The 21,534-nt window shown below is 43.4% G+C and overlaps 1 protein-coding gene across 3 annotated transcripts; it reads left to right on the top strand.

Moving 5' to 3' along the window:
- Positions 1 to 217: 217 nt before the first annotated feature.
- Positions 218 to 20,920, top strand: TPGS2 (tubulin polyglutamylase complex subunit 2). 3 transcript variants are annotated; one of them, XM_086479434.1, is made up of 7 exons: positions 218 to 290; positions 4,816 to 4,895; positions 11,974 to 12,059; positions 13,837 to 13,865; positions 15,476 to 15,589; positions 17,322 to 17,482; positions 19,412 to 20,920. In XM_086479434.1, the coding sequence occupies exons 1-7, from the start codon at positions 218 to 220 to the stop codon at positions 19,637 to 19,639; spliced, it is 771 nt and encodes a 256-aa protein (XP_086335560.1). In that variant the 3' UTR covers positions 19,640 to 20,920. The 3 variants fall into 3 exon arrangements, with proteins under 3 accessions (XP_086335560.1, XP_086335559.1, XP_086335561.1); XM_086479433.1 differs by having other exon boundaries at positions 11,974 to 12,061; positions 13,734 to 13,865; XM_086479435.1 differs by lacking the exon at positions 13,837 to 13,865 and having other exon boundaries at positions 11,974 to 12,061.
- Positions 20,921 to 21,534: the final 614 nt, after the last annotated feature.

Genomic DNA, 21,534 nt, shown 5'->3' with positions numbered 1-21,534 from the left:
CAGGCCGCCCCACGCTTCCCTCCCGCCATAGCTGACCGTCGAACTACCACTCCCGGCGCCCCTCGCGGCGCAGCCGCGGCTACTGGGTGGGAGGAAGGACAAAAGGGGTCTACGGCTTCCCCTTCCCTACCCCTTCACAAACGCACACGCCCCCATCGGTCTCGCCTGCGTACTGGGGCGTTGGCAGTGAGGGGAGCCGGGCGGGGGCCTGCGGAGGATGGAGGAGAAGCCCTCCGCCAGCATCAAGCCCTACCTGGACAAGCTCACGCTGGGGGTCATACGGATACTGGGTGAGTGGCGGTGTGTGACGGCCCCTTGGGTGGTGGGGAGGGCAGGGTGTCACGCTGTTGTCGTGGAAACCGCCCGGGGTGGGGAAGGGGCGCCTCTCTCGGCGCTCAGGGAGGGGGTCCAGGGGCGGCCCTGTAGGCCCCGGCCCCTACCGTGGCCCGGAGGTCCCCGCCCCGAGGCGCTTGCAGCAGCGGTGGGGCCGGGCCGGGCAGGGCAGGGCAGGGCCCGGCCGTGGCTGCCCGAGCCGGCCCTGCAGCCGAGAGCCGCCGGGCAGCCCCGGGGTGAGAGGTCTGGGCGCCCGCGGCGCTGCGGGTTGAACCGTGGTCACACGGTTGTCAAAGTCCCTCCTCGGAAACCGCAGCGCAGCGCTGCTTCTGCACACACACGGAAAGAAAAACGTTTCTAGCGTCTGAGTCCACGGCAGAAATCCTGAATCTCTCAGCTGAAGAGAGCCCTACAGTTTCCAAAAAAAATCAAAGAAAGAGAAGGTGGTGTTTTATTCAAAATCATGCACAATTCTTACCCTCTGTTGTAATGCCAGGTTAGCACACAGCATGCCCAGTGGAAGGAGTTCAGTGTGGTGCAGTGTTCTGGCAGAAGACTCATCTGTGAATCTGCTCAGGATCAGCTCCCCATAAATAGTCACCCTGCAGTTTATTCCCATAGCATAGGACTTTTACCACAACATGCCCTGCTTGCCGTCTCTGGCTTTTGCTCAGATCTTGAGCTTTCTGGCATCTCTGTAGTCCTCTTTAAAGTTCAGCAGAAGTGCAAGGCATTCAGCATCTGAAAGTAAGGCTTCTCAGACAAAACTTTACTCGTGGCAGTAGAATCACAAGAGTTGGTGAAAGTATTTGAATGTGTGAAGGACTTTAACATCAGGCTTTTCATCTGTCAGCAGCTTGGGGCACAGAACTGTCGTATTTGTATGGCTGGAAAGCAATACATCTAACCCAAGCCTTGCGTATGACACCATTACAAATTGCAATTCCAGAGCTTCTTCCTATAAATTTTAAAACCAGAAGTTACCACTGTAATTACCTCACCCAGCCGCTGTACTGCAGGACAGTGCATTTCATCTGGTAACCTCAGTGTATTGCTAATTGCATGGTTTTAGACAGCTGCTCAGACAGATGAGATTAAAAGATCAGGGCAAGGTTCTTGCTGTGGGCTTCAGTGAGCACAGGATTTTATCCTCAATCTCTGTTCAGCGTTCTCTTGCTGACTTATTACTGGACTTCTTAGGGGGGGCGTTTGTTTGGCTTCTTTGTTTTCCAGTTGTGAGGTCGGGATACCATAATCATTCTACTCTCTGCGAACATTAAAAAGGTGAAACTGGTGATGATCAACAATCATGACAAATGCTTCTTTGAAGTAGCTCTTTTTAAAAAATTACTAGCCCTGCCCACATTTTCACCACTCAGACTCAGATGATGAGATCTGCATGATGTTGACTACGTCCGAAAGTAATGTTGCCATATGAACTGTTTTGGGTAGGTGTGTTATTTACACCAGCAAGACCTAACAATGTGGGTTTTGCTCTGAAAGTCTTGTAGTATCCCTTTCACATGGAAGGTGTTTACTGGTTTGGGTTTTTTGTTCTTCTGTCTGTATCTCTGACAACTTGTATTGTGCAATGCACACCCTAATCCATTGCAGTGATGTTTTGGTCTCATTCTTTTCTCTGTCTCTCCACTCCTTCTGGGAGTTCTGTGCGTTTTTTCCCAGTGAGGTAGTCCAAAGCATGTAAATTGTGCCACCATATTAATTAGAATTGCTGAACTAATTGAGAAACATTACCAATCTGTTTAGTGTTTATTTCTTTCAAATAACAAAGAGTGTATCATTCAGAAAGATGCCTCACTTGGTAGTTTGCAGCACTAGAAACTACCTTATTTTAGATCTCCTTCTGGGAAGTCTTATGAAGCCAGTAGAAACTTTTCTGCCTAGCATAACATAAAAGCAGTAATAGGCTTTTAACTCTGAGTTTGTGAAACGTTTTTTTCAGGAGATAGAAATGATCATGTAATGAAACTCAACATACTCATTTCAAGCAGGAAAATTTTGCACGTACAGTATATCGGAGCTTGAGCCCTAGTTTTCCAGTTCCTTTTTGAACAAATGTTCATGGCACCATTTCAAACTCTCCTTTAAGCAACTTCTATATATGAGTGAGGACAGGGTTGGTTTTGGTTTTTGTTTTTTTAACTCGTAGCCTGTATGGAAGTCTCTACAAGGTGGGACATTCTCAGAAGCATTATGGAGGTTATTATTTGAGGAAAAAGAGAGGCATCTTTCCCATTGTCAATATGATTACTTTTGCTGAAGTTCTATGACTAGTAGCTAATGCCAGAAGAGTTGATTGCTCACAACTAAATCTGAATGGGAGGTGTGAGCTGTTCTGGACTGCCCAGAGCAGGACCATACTTTGCTATTTACAGTCTTTGTTGGATATGAATGTAACTATTCAGACATTTTAAAAAGATGCTGAAAGTTTATCCAACTTATGGGCAGTATTAGCAGTACCATAAGGATTGATAATGCTGTGGTTTCCTGCTTCAGCTTTGTGTCACACCATTGCATCAACTCTTTCAGATTAATACTGCAAAGCATTTTTGAAGCTTCCAGATAAAATGTCCTAAAAATAGGACAGAGTTTACTGTGATCTTGATTCAGAATAGTTAGTAGGGAGGAGTCACCTGAAGCTTTATACTGCATCTTTTGTCTAACTTAGGTGGCTTCTTTATTTCTTCCATCTGGAAGAAAAAGCAACCCATGGCAGACTACTTTTCCTCATTAATGTTTAATGGCACTCCCATCCATACCTACCCACATTTGTTAAACGTGGTCTTCAGTTTACCCGTAGAACAGTTTTAATATAACATTCCAGCTTTTAAGATGGGATTTCCCTTTCTTTTGATCTTGGATTTGGTTCAGACATCTTTAGAAGTTGCAGTTCTCTCATTCCTAGACATCTTCTTTGACTGATATGATAGTTAATCTTCCGTCATCCCAGCCAAGCCATTGTGCATGATGAATTAAACATCCCTGCTGTTTTCTTTGATCACAGAAATAACAATTACTTTGTTATTATAATCTCTTACTTGTCATAAGGCTTACATAGCTTAGATGGAAAAGACCAGTTACATCATTGATTCCAGACGCTTCTTTAGAAGCAGAATACCTATGGGCAGCTTACATTTAAGCAAGAGACAGATCCCCTCACCTTGCAGCCACCTGTAAGAAGTGAAACTTGGTGAAACATCAAAGTTTTCTGTGTGTTGGGGTTCCCCCTTGGCCAGTCAGATTACCTAGGTGACCTACTATGATTTCTTTTTTTTTTTTTTTTTTTTTTCCGTCTTCAGTTTGGGTTTCTGGTGTTACGTTTTGTCTTTTAAATTATCTGATAATGTACCAGTCAATACTCCTAATTACAGTGAAGTTTAGACTTCCTGAAAATGAGTGCTGCTCTTCCACCAGCAGAACAGACAAGGACAACGCTACTGCTGGAAATGAAAGCCCAGCGCTGGAGATAAAAAACAAACCAAAGCTCTCTAGTGCCTGCCTTTTCTGTCTAGTTCACTATGTATGTTTCACCAGAAAGCAATTATAATACGTGTGACTGGTTTGGGAGCCAATACTTTCACAGAAGAGCCAGTCTTGAAAGCCTTGCATAGTGATCACTTCTATTCCACGGCCCTGTGTGCTGGGCTTGCAGTTCCCACAACAAGTTAGTAGTCTTTCTGGACCTGATCCAAAGTGAATGAAGTCAGTGCAAACTGTTTCAGTTGGCTGTAGATGAAATAAAGCATTATAAAATAGTAAGTGCAAGGGATGCTGTTCTGCCACCTCACACCTGCAAGAATAACACCGTTGAGATTAGTATCTTGCATTTATATAGCGTTCTTTCTCATAAAATATTCAGATCATTTTTGTAAATTATGAGCTCAGTGCTCATAACAAATTTCCACGTGTCCAGCTGGAATTCCAGAGAACTGATGTTTGCTCATGCAGATGCCTTCAGCAGGATCAGCTTCTGCATCTGTTCAAACCCACTGAATCCAGAGCTGAAGTGTGCCTGTCTCTGGAATACAGTTGTTAGCAATTAACAGCAACACTGCAAACATCTTGTGTCAGGCTGAGAGTATCCCAAAGATTCAGCTCTCTTTTAGAGTTTGCCCAGGATTGCATCCTTGATTTTTCCATGAATCCTCTGCAAACGATCACACTTTGAATACAAAATGTGAGTATATATGTGTTTGTACGTATATATATATATATATATGTCTATCTCTCTATAAAAACCGTCAAAGGATGGCATCTTGTGCAGCACTAGGCATCCTTATGCCAAGACATGCTGAGTACAGTTACAGACAAAAGAATGTGACTGCTCAGTCATCAGCACAGTGCTTGCAGTCATTAATGCCTTTTCCCCAGCTGTCAGTCAGGTTAACTTGGAAAATTATCTGGCTCACAGTGTTGGTGTCATCCATGCCAGCTGCAGACATGCTCCTCTTTTCCTTTTAGAGACTTCTCCAGGAGTTGCTGAGGTGACGTTTGTGGAAAAGGAGCCAGCTGAGCGCCACACAATCATTTCATGGGAGCAAGTGAGTATTTTCATGATAGTACTGCAATGAGGTCAGTCTGAATGTCCAGCAGCCCACAGAGAATGTCAGATGCAATGGCTGCCTTGTCTTTGTGAGAGAGCCTGTTACCGAGTTCAGTGCACAGTGGAGCCTAAACAGATGTTTGGTCTTTCTTCAATGAGGTATTATTCTGGCTTTTAGGCTATTGTGTGCATGTGATCTGTTAGAGAAATTTTGTCAGTGTGGGTTTATTTAGAATGATAACTCTAAAAAGAAATCAGATAACTATAGTAGGCAGCAACAGTGGGGACTCAGTGGAGAACAATCATTGTTCTGATTCAGATCTGAACCCATTTTCCAAGTCCCTTTCAAACAGAATGTAGAAGCTCTTTGTTATTCACGGCCATTAAAGGTAGAGGCCTCAAGCTGGAAAATACCACTGAGCACCCAGTTCATTCCAGTTATCTATTTCTCTTTTCAGTCTCAGCTACTCACTTCCATTTCTCATACACCCCTTCCTTCCACCTCCGCTTTGGCTAACCAACCCAGTCTTTTGGCCAAGGTGTGTCCCGTTGCCTGTTACAGAAGGCAATGCAGCGCATGTGCTACCTTCGCATTAGCTGACCTCACTGCATCAGACTGTGTGACCAGAGGGCTCCTGAATACTGTCCTGTGACTCTGGTGGGCAGAGATGGCATTTTTGGTCACTTTTTTGATTATAAGCTTGTGTATCAATCCTGTGACCATGGGGGAATAACTGCTTTCTAGGTATCACTCCTTTGTAGGGAAGGGACAGTAGAAGCTGACTGACCTTTGGAAAGGGCCGTGGCGGAGGATGGAGTTGAGTGAATCATCCTCACTCTGCTCCAACCCTGGCTATGCTGCCCGTGCTCCCAGAGACTGCACTTGTTACCACTGCATAAAATAACTTCCCCGTTGATGACACCTTGCCATTTACAGTTTTTCCTAAACAGTAGGGAAAAATCTTGCAGTAGTTTTGGTAACGCCCTATCCCAATTAGTGATATTCATCAAGAATTTATAAATCCAGGTCAGAATGTACGTGATGTAAACCTGTGTTATTTATTGAAACTTGTACAGTAGCCAGCAACTGTGGTCGGGCAGAAAAATCCAGTTTTTCAGGTTTGTGTGAACTGATTCCTGATCTTCTGTAGCTGTTGTTCAGGTGTCGGGTTAACTGGGCTGGAAAGTCAGAGGCATCCTGACTGTGAGCCGGCTCAGGCCTGGGAGCACCAGAGTGACATTTGCTCGTTTTTCTGTTGAGTGGAGAGGACTGCTTCTCCTGAACACAGCATTGCTCTCATTTTCAGGTGCTGCTACTCCTCCCAACTAAATTTGGTTTGTTTCAAAATTGAGCGATTCTTGTGAAGCCAAAACTTGAAGTGCTCTACCCAAAGCACTTCTTCCAAAGATATGAAAACAAAATGAAACGAGTTTATCTGTATTCTATGGTCACTTTTATCTTTTTTTTTTTCGTAGCCACTAGGTGGCAATAGTTCCGCACATTTCTCCATAGTTCCAATTTTAACAAGGTCTTGTCACAGTCTGTATGTTTACCTCCCCTGTACATCTTTGGTTATGAAAGTATTTGCAGGGCTTTTTGTCTAATATAGGGAAAACTGGTCAAACTATTCCCAAAATTACATTCTTTTTCCCAACAAAACCTCTCTTTCCATTGAGACTCATTGAATAAAAGCTCTGTATTTTTTTACATTTTTTTAAATCAATTTTTACAGTCCTATTTCAGTTTTGCAATGGAAAGGTATTTCTGCTGAGATCAAATCTACAGTATGAAGAAACTCTTAAAAGAAAATATCTTTTTTTTAATTGTGAATATTTGTTAAATTGGGCTGTGCCCAGTTTGGGCCAGTATTTAACTGAATACTACGATGGAAATTTTAAAATCTTAGAACAACTCATTGAATGCTCATTAGCTGCTGTGAGGCTTTGCAGGGGAAGGCGAGCTTCATGAAAGCAGGCAGTGCAGTAAGACAGTGGGAGAGCAGAAGAGATTTTTTTTTTTTTTTCCAGAGCTTACTCTAAAGGGAGAAAGAGCAGTTAAGTCTTATACTTCAGGAAATCAAACCTGAAATCAATGCTGAATATTTTATTAGAAATCAGCACACTCAAAAAATATTTAAGGTATATGATTTCAAGTGTTTACATGGGTAGCATTGCTTCCCCAAAACTTTCAAGCAGTTCAAAATATTTTAATAAAAACAGATCGGTTTTTCACCTTTCCGTATGTTTAGACCTACTGAGATGTTGTCTTTTCCCCAAGAAAGTGGGACAAACAATAGAAAGGGGAGTAGAGTTACCACTGGAACTCCAGTGCTAATAACTCTATATCACCATATGAACCCATTCCCAGTCCTAAAATTAGGCTGGCAACTGCCCTGCTCCCCTCCACATGCAGTTTTTAAAAGAAGCTGTTATGCTATAGTATTGCTAGGAGGCACTCTAGTATCTGCTGCGACCATGTCTCAACCGCTTTTTCTTTTTGCCTCAACCTGAAGAGAAATAATTGTTTCATCAATTGTTTGCATCATTGGTTTGGTTTTCAGACAATAGAAAACTGCATTCTGTTAGGAGGAACTGGAGGTCCTAGAACTCAGCACCACAGCAGGCTAAGCAAAATCAAGGGAGTCATTTCGCCTGTTCCTCTAATTGGCTTGTTAGCAGTGTCTGAACTGCTCCTGGCTGGCTGTAAGTGGTCCCTGCCCATCATGCTGCTGGAGCTTTGATATTCTACAACTCTACATGGGAAATATGTTGTTTCTTCTTATGCACTTTGTCTACAAAGATTTATTTTTCTGTAATAAAACCATTAGAAAGCCTTCAAGCAGTCTGGTGCTTTCCCACTGTGGACTGTCTTAGGCTGCCAGACAATTTAGAAACTCTCTTTGCATGTAAATCTCAGTGGGAACTGTGGCGGTGGTTCCTGGCTATTCTAGAAGTCTTCCTCATGGCTTCTACAATGTCTTTTTTGGACTCGAAGTGTGTGTGTAGGCATGTGCATCCACAAGGGTCCTTCTTGCCGTCCTACTTGTAATGTCCTCCCTCAGCGTTAGGCGAGCCTGCTATCTCTGGTCCCCAGGAGCACAGGGGCTGCCCATCTTGAACATGCCTTGTGGCCCTGACTATGGGAGAGGTGGGTAAGTGGATCCTGCAGAACCAGAGCATGATGAAAGGTATAATTCTTCAAGATGCATCATGGGGAAAAGGCTGTGGAGGACTTTTGGGAGGTAGGCAGTGTTTCTGACACACTGTTACCCTCCTGTGGGGCCTTATAATACTCTGATTAAAAGAATGGCTACACAGCAGCAGCCTCAAGACAATTGCCAAATCCTGTTCTCGGCAGCAGGGGATCAGGTCTGCCCCAGCCCCGTGCCTTTCAGGGCAGGAAATCCAAGCAAGGTGATCTCCTGGGAGCTCTGCTAGATCAGATTTATAAAAGCTGCAACAAGAACATCTCACTGTGTTACATAAATTAATATCTGCATTCACTGGCAGCTGGGGCAGACCAGTCATGAAACAGCATGATGTGAGGGAGAGAGAAAGGTGGCTGCTAGTACTTGGAAGCCCTGAGAAGTGACATAAATCCCTTCCTTCTCTCCCCAGAAGTTGGGTAAAACTCTGACAATTTTTTAGAGAAGTCTCTCTAGAGCTATGTGTTTTGATTGCTGCCCATTTCTTTAGGATATTTGCTCGGGAGGTGTTGTTTCAACAGTGCTTTAAGTGAATTGCCATATGTCAGTGTTTTAGCTCCAGATTCAGTGATGATCAGGTCTTGGCAGGAGAAGTACCCTGGTTTTAATATTTTTCTCTATCCTCAATGGACTGTGCTCTCTTGGGAGACTATTTGGGGCTATTATGGACAATAAACAAAAAAAACCAGACCTTACACACCATATGGGGCACTTGGGATATTTTGTTTTATGAGCTGATGAGTGTAACCAGATGACTAGAGTGAAAACAGCTGCTTGCCAGGGCTGTGGTTAAGGCACTTCTGGCATGTTATTAGGAATATCATATTTTATGGGGCTGGAGATCACAACCCTGGAAACTACCAGTTGAGCAGGAGTACAGAGCTTGGGAAGCCATTTTTAATGTATACTAGTGGCTTGTTTCTCTGACTCTGCTGTCAGAAGACCACTGTTTTGATGTCATAGGATCATGTGGCTGAACATGATACAACAGATCAATCAATCCTTCCTGTCAGATGGGAGAGATGGGTATTAGTGAAGCTTTCTATATAGAAGTCTTTTCCTATAGACCCCAGATCTGCTGTGGTTCTCCTGCTTAGAGGAGAACACCCACTGAAGAGAACTGTTTACATACATATTTTTACTGCTGGAGTAGATTAGTTAAAATTGGGGGGTATGAAATGGACTGAAAGTGCTGTGTAAACACTTGTACTCTTCTGAGGCTTTGTAGCAAGTCTGTCATGTTTTCTTTCTTCATAGTTTTAAACCTAGTCACTGTGCTTACAGCTACAGCATGAAATTATAAATATTTAGGACTGAGAAGAACCCACAGAAGGAGGTGTGTTTGTTAAAGGCATTTGAAGAACTTCAGATATGTCCATGTGGCTTAGTAATCTCCTGAAACTTACCACCAGGGCCTCAACCATCAGCAGGCTTTTATCAAAGGACAATGAGTTCTTCTCAAAACAAAGTTTCTACAGTATCAGACTCTCTGCTTTAATACCTGTTGCCTCTGAAGATTTTCCCTACCTGGGGTAGGAAAGCACTGTGCTAGCGACCAGGCTGCTGGCACAGCAAGTGAAGTGACCTGCCCTATTGCAAGCTGCAAAGCCATTAATATCTGGGACTCGTCGGTAGCAGTCTGTCGACATAAATGGATATGCTTAGAAAGTAATTTAACACATGGGATTGAACGTTCTGGGTGGCTTAGAGGGTCCTGCACAGCGTATATACCACAGTTTAGGAGACAGGGACTGTAACACTCAAAGAAAGTGACTGTGAATCAGGCTTTAACAGGCAGAAGGGCTGCCCTGGTCCTAGGGGAAGGAGGGGATGTGGAGAGGAGGAGGCCAGCGCCTTCCCTTGCTTGTGCCAGTCAGTGATGACCAGAGGCCAGCATTGCAGCTGGATGTACAGCTGACAGGTAGCCCCTGCTGGATAGATGCATTGGGGCAACATCAGGGCAAATAACTGGATATGCACAAGTTGCGGACATGGGGAAGAATCCCATCAGCATCTCTTGAGATGTTACAAATTCGTGCCCCAAGTGAAGCAGAGCTACATGAACTGCATGTGCATGTTTCTTTTCCTTAGCTAGTGATTACCAGAGTATTCTTTCTTTATTTTATTAGACTTGGAATGTTACATTTTCTAGTAGCTGTAGGGAAGTAGTCCCAGCAGAGGTACAATATTGGAAAGCTATTAACATCTGACTCCTGCTTTCTCCAATGCAATTCTGTCACTGCTCCAAAACCCACCTAGGCCTCTCAGGCCAGGCTGTGAATACGTACCTGAATAACATCTTGATCTGTGGCAGGGTAAGCCTATATGAGGGACAGCATTACTGACCTATAAATGTTCTCAAAGATTGTGATTCTATGTTTTCTTGCTTTGAGTGTCAAACTCATTGCACAAAGAGCAGGCCATGTGCAACAGCATGTCTTTAAAACTGGCCAAATGAAAGAAATTCAACTTTTTTTAGAAAAGGCTGAAAATCCTGTCACAAAAGTACTTGAAGTATCAGACATACTATGTTGCAAATCTCACATTATTTGTCTATTTTCCCTGTCAGGTGTAGCTCAGGAAGTCCTGTGATTATAAACAGGTCTCAGATCAATCTTTTAAAGAAGGCATTGTCTATCCTCCTGATTTAATGACAAAGCTTGGCCCTCAAGTGGCTTATTTCTGTCTTTGTTCCTGAGCAGATTTAAAAGCACTTGAGACTGAAAAGGGAGAGTGACCACAATTTGACACTTGGAGGTTCAGACTGCAAGTAGGAAAACTTTTTCACAAGGAGGGTCGTGCAGCCTGTGGAGTTGAGGAACCTACATCATCAGAGATCATCCTGAGTTTTGGGGTCTGACTCCTTTGGAGTCTTAAGTTTGATGATACTTCAAATGTGAACTCTCTTCAGTCTTTCTCGATCTGTTTTTTCTCTAAAGCAATTACAAACAAAACAGCAGATAACTCCTTTAGTCATGTGTGTTGCTTGTCTTCCTAAAACTGACAGGCTTCTGTACTGTTTTATTTTGTGTCCTTGACACATCAACAGGAACAGAGGGTCAGTGGTCTGCAGCCAGTCCTGTCACCAGGAGCAGTGCCTGCAATTGCCTATAGTTGTTTGGGCTTCTTGTTGTTCTGAGGATTAAACTTTTGTCCTTCCTTCCTCATATTTATTACTTAGCTGAAGAGTCTAAGAAAGTCTCCTTCCACAACCAATATAGGTATAGGAGAAGGGTTCTGGTTCTTAGAAGCACTCTCACCATCTCACTGGAGTTGCTTCTTTCACTGTTGACGAAGGAGCCCCAGCCAAGCACTGAAGGTTGGTGAGATGAAGCCAGACCAGCAGGTTTGTGAGACTGACTCTGTGTATTTGCACACATACTGTTTGTTAAGTGAAATGTCAAATGTGCTTGATTATGTACAACTATTGAGTCTATGCCTCTCTCACTTACTTGCAACTGAAATCCCACAGAAGAGGAGAGTCCTTGTGCTAATATTATACATGCTTTAGCAGAACAGGTAGGTTTAGTCTGATTTAACTTAAAGCAAAACTCTAGTCTTGTAAGCTGTATATATGAAAAAGCTGATTGTTCTTATGTATGTCATCGTGGAGTGGCTGTTAGTGACAAAGGGTGATGCGTCATCTCAGTAGGGGAACAATCCTGTAATAATCTTGTGATGACTGACTGCTCATTGTGAAACTTTCCCAAGTGATCTTTGTTGATACAGTAGCACAGACCCAAGAAATATGCAGTTTTCTCTCAAGGTATTAGGATGATATTTGGGCTGATTTGAGTCATCTTGAAGTTGAGCAAAACATTTGAGGCGCATTTTGCATTTTCCCATAACACTTTTGACTGTGATCTGCAGAAAAACTCCTGCATATTGCCAGAGGATTTAAAGAACTTCTATCTGATGACTGATGGCTTCCAGATGACCTGGAGTGTGAAGACTGATGGTGAGTTGCTGTGTGTTGCTCTCCACTGATATCCTCATTTCATTGCAGCCAATCTTTCCTTTGCAGAATCTCTTTAATTTCAACCTTACTTTCTGCACGGTCAGTACATATCTGTCAGCATCCTGCATTAGTCTGAGCAAAAGCATAAGCACCAAGTCATTTTGAATTAAAATCACCATTCCTTAACTTGCAAAAAAATGCAGTAGTTTGTTTCTGCTAGGCAGCTTGATCAGTGACTACAGAAAACCGACTTCTGAATTAATAAGCGAGTGCCGTTCTGCATGGGATTGTAGACTATTGTACAGATGTCCCGGTGAGGCAAAAAAATATGACTACACGTCAGAGGTCCCTTCCTGATGCAACAGGACAAAGCCTATTGCTTGCATATGCTAGACTTCCACAGAAGAAACATGTATGCTGACCACTGACTAGAAACCAAACAATTTTTCGTGACATAAATACCATCCTGTAATATACTGTCCATCTGTTGACACTCAGATTTAGGTATGTAGTTTAAATCACATACCTAGACTCCCTCTGTTGTTCATGGAGAAGCAGTTTTAGCACATTATCCTATCATAAAGCAGTAGGAAGAGTGACCCTCTGATAATACCTCCTTTTCATTAAAAAGTATATGTATATGCCAGAGCCTGATTCTGCTTTCCACCAGCTAAAGTCCATTCGCTGGAGTTTTTTCTGGAGTCAGTGGTGGAAGTGAGAATAGGACCAAGCTTTATTGTCCATCCTCGTTCGGCAAGAATCGGGTGGTTCATTCACTCTGCACTGGAGCCCCGCAATTATTATCCTGGCTCTTGTTGCCTTCAAGGGAGATTGTCAAATAGGGCTGTGGACACTGCTCACCTGTGGAGGTGGGTGTCAAATAAAGGGTTTTCCGCAGGAAGTGGAATTTCATTTCAGAGACAGTTGACATGAGGTTTCTAGCACCTGCACTGAGTCCCATCATGTTTCAGGTGGCATTTAGTGTGTTGTGACCTCTGAAGAGTCTTGTTTTCAGCGCACACAAGTGCACAGAAACCAAGGCAGCCCATGTAACTGTCTTGTTTGAGCAAGCATCCAGTAGTGCCTTCTGAGGCCCTTCACACTGGAACGTGGCTGAACAGGGTGCTTGTTGACTTGGTGGCTGGTAACAGTACTAGTCCTCAGAAGAAGAGACAAGTGACAAGTCCTCAAGCATTCATTCAGGAACACCCACATGTTGACAGGCTGATAAAATCCTGTGTTGGAGTGGGAACCAAGAGGAGGCACCCTGAGCAGGTACATGGGGTGGAAGAGGATGAGCTGCCCAGTAGGCTGTGAATGGGTGGGGTGGTTTCTGGTAGGAAGGACAACAGCAGGGGAAAGACGTGGCTGTAGCTAGCCACGATTTTTAATAGCCGGTTTCACAGGACTGAGCTAACAGCTGCAGCACAGACTTAGCCAGCAGTGTAGTTCTTATGCCTGCACAGATCTGAGATGATGTTGCATCACCTGTAAATGTGATTGTGTTTGAAAAAGCCTAATTTTGCTCCTGTGGAGCCTTACTTGGTTAAGTGTCCAGGCCTGCTGGGTATACCCATCTCTTCTTCCCCTCTGTGTTTTAGAAGAGATTGAGTTGATGTATAAAGGAAAATACCTCAGGTGCTTTTCTGACACTGGATATGATTAATTGCAGATACCCTAATGCCCCTGGGCTCTATGGTGATTAATAGTGTCTCGAAGCTATGTCGGCTTGGGGGTTCCTCTATGTACACTCTGCCTAATGCACCAACCCTCGCTGACCTGGAAGATGACACAGACGAGGAAGGTAAGGTCCTGTTGACAGCTAGAAAATGTGTTCTGTCTCATCCCTCTTGCTCTGTTAGAGTAATGTTAGGATATAGCACATGGATATAGAAACAGAAAAGGTCTCTCCAAGTAGATGGGGTTTTCTTTGTCTCCTGGGCTGGATCTACTATATGTCCCATTAGTCCCCTACAGCCTTGACAGGTAGATCTGTATGCTGTAAATCTCATGTGGATTGTTAATGCTGCCCGTCACTAGTATTATTTGCATGCTCCTTTAAAAGCCTGGCAGCCATCCGGTTCTGCCTTTTCCCTGCAGTGATTCAGCTTCTAAAGTCTTTGTGTGCTTATGGTGTTACATGAACAAAAGATAACAGTTTTTGTCTTGGTAGTGAAAAGACAGCTGGAAATGCTCTTTGGAATTGGAAAAGTCACTCTAGTAAATACGTGTAAGTGTGAGGTGGCACTGGAAAATGTGCGTTTGCAGACTGCCTGAAAAGGCTGGGCATCCTGCCGTTTGGAGAGAAAAAGAAGAAAAAAAAAAAGCCCACTCCTTTTCTCAGAGCTCTTAAAAGTCTAACAAGACTGGAAGAATTAAGATAAGAATGGAGCCAGATGTCATACTGACTCCTTAAAAAATTGCTATTTGATTTCAGTCTTATCTCTGAATCTCTATAGCTCTCATAGCTTCTAAATGTGGCTGAAAGTTTCTTTTTGCACGTTTCAGCTTGGCTGCAGCCCTGATCTTCTAGTCATTGTAATGAAATGGGCCAAATTCTGCTTCCATTTAGCCACTCAAACCTCCAGTGATGCACTTATAAGGTACACTGAGAAAAAGTTACATCCCCCCAGGAGTTCTCTTCCTGGCTTTCATGGAGAATTCTTCTGAGGAGTACAGCTTTTATGTCCCGCTTCTTCCCCAGCAGCTTTAGGATTCAAAATTATATTCTGCAAGAACTTGCAGCTACACAATCTCAAAATGGTCCTGTAGAAATGCTCTGTGGTGGCTGTGGGTCACAAGTTGAATATGAGTCAGACAGTGTGGGTGTTAAGAAGGACGCTGATGTCACACTGGAATATGTGAAGAAATGTATACATCTCCAGGTTCATCAAAGTCTTCTGTCCAGAGAAAAAGAATAACCTGTTCTCCCTGTCCTTAGAAAAAAAGGAAGTAGGGCAGAAAAGGGATGGTGGGTAGAACAGAAGTAATGGGCTTCAATTGCAGCAAGAAAGATTCAGGATCCACATGAGAAAAACTTCTAACTGATAATGATGGATCTGGATTGACAGCCTGGAGACTCTGGCATCGCCAACACTGGAGAACTTTAAGAAGAGATTAGAGGAACACCTCTCAGGAGTGACATCTGTAAAGCTGATCTTGCTTTATGCCAGGGAAGGACTAGAGGGCAGCATGACATCTTTTCAGCCATCTGATTTTGACTCTGTGCTTTGCTTTCTTTCTGGAGATTAAAATTTTTCTCACTTTTTTTTATCCTTTCTGAGAAGTCTATTTATAGTTTAGTTCTTCCTCAGCTGATTTATTAATAAGTATCAAATAGATTGACTCTTTGCAGCTGAGTCACAGTCAGTTTTCCAAAGATGTTTCATGAAATGTTTTTTTTTCTGTTTCCAGGCAATGGAGACAAACCAGAGAAGCCGCACTTTGATTCTCGTAGTCTTATCTTTGAATTAGACTCATGCAATGGGAATGGGAAAGTTTGTCTTGTTTATAAGCATGCTAAACCAGGTAAGACTGAAAAGAGCAAAGTTAGCCATCTCTTGTTGCGGATTGTGTGTGGAGGCCACACGTGTAGAATCATCTTACATTTCTGATTTTCTTGTTTGTAGATGAACATTTACTGGGATGTCCTGTCTCCACTGAAGTTAGGGACTAAACCTTACAGAGACTTAACTAGAGCTAACATTTTCCCTTCTTTTAATGTTGGAGTCTGAGTTGTGATTTCTGCATGCATAGAAGCAGGAAATCATTCGCATATGACCTACTGATAATCATGTTGAAATAATACAGAGAGCTAGAGCTCAGCTACTAACTTATCCCTGGTTACTTGCACGTCTTGGAAGAATTCCCTTACATTTTGATGAGAAAGGCTGTAACTCTTCTTAGAAGCAAAGGGTAGATGGTAGATGAGGAAATGGCCTCAAGTTGTGCCAGGGAGGTTTAACTGGATATTAGGGAAAAATGTCTTTAGTGAAAGAGCAGTCAAACATTGGAACAGGCTGCCCAGGGAAGTGGTGGAGCCACCATCCCTCAAGGTGTTCAAAAACGGTGCAGAAGTGGCACTTCAGGACATGGGTTAGTGGGCATGGTGGTATTAGGTCAACGGTTGGACTTGGTCATCTCAGAGGTCTATTCCAACTTAATGATTCTATGGTAAAAAAAGATCCTTAGCTGGCTGAGACAGACTTAGACTGGTTCTTTCACCTTGTGCATGGATGCAGAGACTCCAGATGTTAACTAGGTCAAAACTTGGCAGGAAGGGTTGACCCTCCTTTCACACGGGAGAGTGAAAGGTGTGAGCTGAGCTATTTCTCCTGACAGATAGACAGAAAACTGTTATCGGTCAGCAATCAGCAAAACACCCGAGTCACTTGTGAAGTATTGTCATCTGACAGAGTGCACAGGTCACTAAGTGTATGCGTATACCCGTATGTTCAGTGTGGGGGTGTCCAATTGTGATATACCTGTTGTTGTGAAAACTCTTTGGTTGTTATCTTACGTCTTTCATTGGGTGTGACTACAGCTCGCAAGGCAGAAACTTCTTACTTGTCCTCTTGCCTTCCAGTGTTAGTGAGTTCAGTACAGGCAGTGGATAACCTGGGCAAGGGGACAGAGTGTTTTTTATATGTGTTGGTGTCAACACAGGAGGCAGTTTGTTTAATTGAAGTGTTCGGCATCTCAATCTCTCACTTCTTTTTATGCTACAAAGGATGTCGCCACCAGAGAAATATTTGATGGCTGTGGAAAGATTTTGCAAAATGTGTTTTTGTTGGCAGTGCACTCCCATGACTTCCAGACTCTGGACTCTATTCAGTAGTACAGATGACTTATAATTGAGTTAGTTGCTTTTCACATTGTGGGGCAGATAAATGTTTGCCATAATTGTACTTTGAACTTACACTATGAAGTTGCTGATGTCCAAGCATGTTCCATGTAGTGTATCAGTCCCACGTTGGGAAGGAATAACTTTGCATCTGTTTTACAGTGGTAAAGTGAGTATAATGGCTATTGCATAAGTACTTTTAGTAAGGCTGGGAGCAGAACCAAGTCCTTTTCAGTCTCCATATTCTAACCGTTAAACCACATTGCCTTTACATAATCATTTATGTTAATCAGGGATGCTGCAGTTTAGAAGCTGCAGCTTTTCTGTTAAGTATGTTGTGTCTCCCACCTGACAATGGCCAGGGGTTGATCTTATCACTGCAAAGCAACAGTGTCATTTGCGTTTGTTTTGTTCTAGTTGTCTCACCAGACACAGAGATATGGTTCCTGGACAGAGCTCTGTATTGGCATTTCCTCACCAAAACCTTCACAGCCTACTACCGCCTGCTCATTACCCACCTGGGTCTCCCACAGTGGCAGTATGCCTTCACCAGCTATGGGGTCAGCCCCCAGGCCAAGGTAGGACAGCAGGATTCAGCTCCTCAGTATTTTGCATAAGCGTAGACTGGAAAAAAATCTTCCCACCTTTTGACAGTCTGTAGGCTCAAGTGGGCCTCCCTTTTGAGCTGTGGAAGGGGCCGTGAGTCTTTCCACCATAGCATGTTAACAGTCATTTGTTTGTGTTAGTGAATGCACTAACGTTGTGTTAACCCCACTTTTTCTCGCTTGAGTTGGGCTCCATCTTTGACCTCTAATAGCATGTGGTGGAACTCAAATTATTTATTTGCTTTCTTGACTCCGGAGCAAACGTCTGCTTCCATGACTGCTGGCAAGTGAGGAGACGTAAAGCTGTTCATCCCCACAGCTATGTAAGATTTGTCTAAATCAGTTTACTGGTTCCTCTAGCAGTGAACAAGAGCCTACTGCTGTCTGGGTGGAGAGAAAAGTCCAAGTACACATTAGGCAGAAGCCCAGAGGAAGACTATAAGCTTTAGCCTTGCCAAGAATATTAATTCCTTTGCATCGTCCTCAGTCATGAAGGGACCCCAAAAAGGGACCATTTAAATGCCCTCAGTCCTAGAAGCAATTATAGGAGAGTTCCAGGTACGCCCTCCTGACCATTCCAGCCCCTTATTATTATTAAAATTCCTATTCTGCTCTGCCAGAACCCTGCTATTAGAGGCTCATAACATTCCTCTGTGTTTGACTGGGCCTTCAGCCCTAACCCTGCTTCCACACTGTGAGAGGTCGGGGAATGGATCTGACGGTACTACCAAACACAGGACATAAGCTGTGCAGTATCTGTGCATGTTGACAAGGCCTGGCGGGTCTCGGTGAGTGTCCTGCACTTCACCCAGACACAACAGCTGCCTTACCATCACAGCATTCCTTGGTGCTGCCTCAGCCCTGTGCGTACATCAGAACTACTCACAAAAACCACTGCCAAATTCCCATCTATCAATGGCTGTAGAATTTGGTTCTTTGTATTTCTGGTGTCTTCTCAGTTATACTGTGCTCTACTTTATCAGTCAAGGCTGTGTATGTGGTACTCGAGCATATGCCTGTGCTCTGCCTTTCTGTAACTTTCCTGCTAGAATATTTTATGTTCAGTATATTCACAAACCTTAGTAAACTCATTCAGGTATTCCCTAATCATTTGCAGCCTCTGTCAGTTAAAATCCTCCTAGTATGTTAACCACTATAATTTTTAAAGGTCTTCAAGGGTGGTATATTAAAACTGTTTTCCATTAAGCAGTACATTAATAGGTTGCCATCTGCATTTTGGTATTGACCTTTTGTTTATTTTGTTCAACACTTTGTTGATAGTTTCAGTGGAATTTGTAGTGCCATAACCCCTACAATTTTATTTCCGTCAATGGAAAACTGATAGGAAAGAGATGAGAACTGCAGGGCATAGCATTGTGGTGGCATCTGGGAACCAAACCGTCACTTCTAGATGTAAAAATCACAAACACAAAATCCTTTGTGTAAAGAGTTAAAAGTCTTGCATTACTGTATGTGTGAAGAGAGGGAGGGACGCTATATTTTGAGGAGTTCAACTAGTTTGGGTCCAATTTGTAAGCACTTTTAAATTCCAAGGTTTTTTTAATCTTTTCTGCTTCTCGGAGTTTAAATAAATGTGGTTTGGTTTTATCCCCTCCCTTTACTTTTCCTCTTGTGGTTTAAATCAGGAGTTTCTCCTGATAGGAGTTACACTGCAGGAAAGGTAGTGTTAGGTTTGTGTCTGGTTCATCTCTTCCCTGTCTGGAATGTGGGGCAGTTCCAAGGCTGTAGCTGTAGCTATGCCTTGTGTATCCTTATCACAAGACACTCTGCACAGTCCTGCAAAATGATAAGTGGTGTATGATTAAAATCAGGTCTCAGTGTGGAAATGTCTAATTGTGATTTGATTTTAACCTCTTCTTTCCCTACAATTCTGCCTTTCAGCAATGGTTTAACATGTATAAACCCATAACCATCAACACTGCTGTCCTCTCTGAAGAAGCTGATTCCTTTATAAACAAGCTGGACCCTAATAAGGTATTTAAAAGCAAGAACAAAACGCCAGTGATCAAGAAGAAACCACCCTCCCAGCCAGTAGGCTCCCAGAAGAGTCACACAAGCATGGCTTCCTCCAAGACATCCTCACTAGCTGGGAATTCTTCAAGGAAGTGAGACCCCCCCCAGGTCTGACCCTGCACAACATTTGCAATAAGCTTTGATGTACTCTGATGCTGAGTCTCAGTGGTTCAGAGCAAGTTCCTTGTGCATGAATAGATGTGCCCATGGGAAACACATTGCAGTATTTGCATGAAATATAGCCACAATGTACTTTGTCATGGGAAGGATATAGTTCCTGGAGACTCTGAGAAAAGAACTTGAGACATTGATTTTGTTCCCTTCTGCTACTTGCCCCATGTACTGTTCAGAGGGCACAAAGAAGCCCTTGATGTCACTGCTCTATAGGGAAGCTTTTGTTTCTGTGCAACTACATTAGTGAAATGAAAGCGAATGTAAGTCACCGTTACTTTAATAGACCCATGCTGAAATACAGTGTATGAAGATATTTCTGACATCTCCTTTGAAAGAAACCTGTCCTGACCCTGCATGCTATGGGAGCAGGCTGGAACCCAGTGAACAAAGAAATATCTTCTGCTTCAGACAGAATCAAACTCCACACTTGCCTGTGCTCCTTCCAACTTCTGCTCTGAGGTTCATGGTACGAAGGAACCTGAGGCTTCCATGTCTCTGCGTTGGCCTAGTTGCTTGTTCTACAGCCCAAACCACTTTTTGGCCTTTGTGCCATGTCTTTGTGGGTAGTGACATCTGTGTGATGTCCTTCCCAATAAGCCTGAAGGCAGCCAGAAGCTGCAAGATTGCTCATTGCCTCTGCTTTCTCCTCTTGTGGGAACTGCTGAGCCAGGGTGGGTCAGTGGTGTTAACAGTGAGAGTCCCATAAGCCAGGAGGACCCCTTGGTTTGTCACACATTCATTTGCAAAGTTGACCATTCAAACAGCCTTTGTCACTTTTCAATTAGGCAGGATCTGACCAGGGGCCACTGAGATCCTACAGCCTTAGAAGCCCCTGATGCTGTTTTCTTTACTGTAATTTTTCAGGTTAAAACTGCACTTTAACCCATTCACTGCTGGTTTTCCGTTACATCTGATTGTTTCCATTACTTTTCTATACCATTCTGTCTTCTTAGATGTGGTGGAAACACACGGTAGCAACCAACACATTTTGTGCCTAAGCAGGGAAATCAAAGTCACCATCTTGAAATAAGCGTTGGGTTATTTAAACAGCACCATCTTTTATTTATGAAAGTCACATAAGACAAACCTACCTCACAGAGATGTTGTGAGGCTTTCAAGAGTGTTTGTATGTCCTTCAGAAAGATAAAACCACCCTGTAAGTGGATAACAATATTTTAATAAAGATTTTCATATTTTCCTCCAGAGCAATTGGATATTTGAAGATGCTTTTGGGAGCACATGCACAAGGATGTATGGTTCAGGCTGGATTGTTTGGTGAGGCTTTTTAAATGCAGTGGAGAATCTCTCACTGAGAAGGGATGGAGTCCAGTGTCTTTTAGCTAATCCCATCTTGAGCTATTCTGAAGTTCCCAATTTAGTTCACATAGATTAAAAGATTCAGCTGTGTGACAGCTGTTCCACTTCTGTCCTGCGCTTGCTGTTCAGGATCTCTGCAGCTGTCAGCCCCGGCCCTGGCATGCTTTGCTGGCTTCCAGCACTGCCCAGGGCCCACCCTCAAGCGCAGTTGCTGCATTGCCTGGCAGCTGCCCTCTGCCACCCCCAAATGAGAGAAAATCCTCTAATGCTTTTCAGCCCTCTAAAGCCAATGTGCGTCTTCTGCCGGATGAAGATCTGCTGTAGCTGCTCTACTAATGAGGAAGCAGAGATGTCAGCACCTACCACCCCACCCCATGCCGCAGTAATACATTAGTAATCTTCCTAATAGAGAGATGTGAATGATCGTTAAAGCCAGTAAATGCTATTTTCTGGAGTTCTGTCACTTCCTACTCTTGCAGATCCCTGTGTTGTGTGTTCAT

The sequence above is a fragment of the Leptosomus discolor genome, chromosome Z (genome assembly GCF_034619465.1).
Source record: "Leptosomus discolor isolate bLepDis1 chromosome Z, bLepDis1.hap2, whole genome shotgun sequence".
NCBI classification, from domain to species: Eukaryota; Metazoa; Chordata; class Aves; order Leptosomiformes; family Leptosomidae; genus Leptosomus; species Leptosomus discolor.
Note: the sequence above shows the minus strand (reverse complement) of the source record. Positions and strands in the feature narration are given on the sequence as shown.

Coding starts and splice junctions, on each gene's coding strand:
- TPGS2 (XM_086479433.1), top strand. CDS start 218: ATGGAGGAGAAGCCCTCCGCCAGCATCAAGCCCTACCTGGACAAGCTC. Junction 291..4,815: donor GGGGGTCATACGGATACTGG/GTGAGTGGCGGT, acceptor TTTTCCTTTTAG/AGACTTCTCCAGGAGTTGCT. Junction 12,062..13,733: donor CTGGAGTGTGAAGACTGATG/GTGAGTTGCTGT, acceptor GATTAATTGCAG/ATACCCTAATGCCCCTGGGC.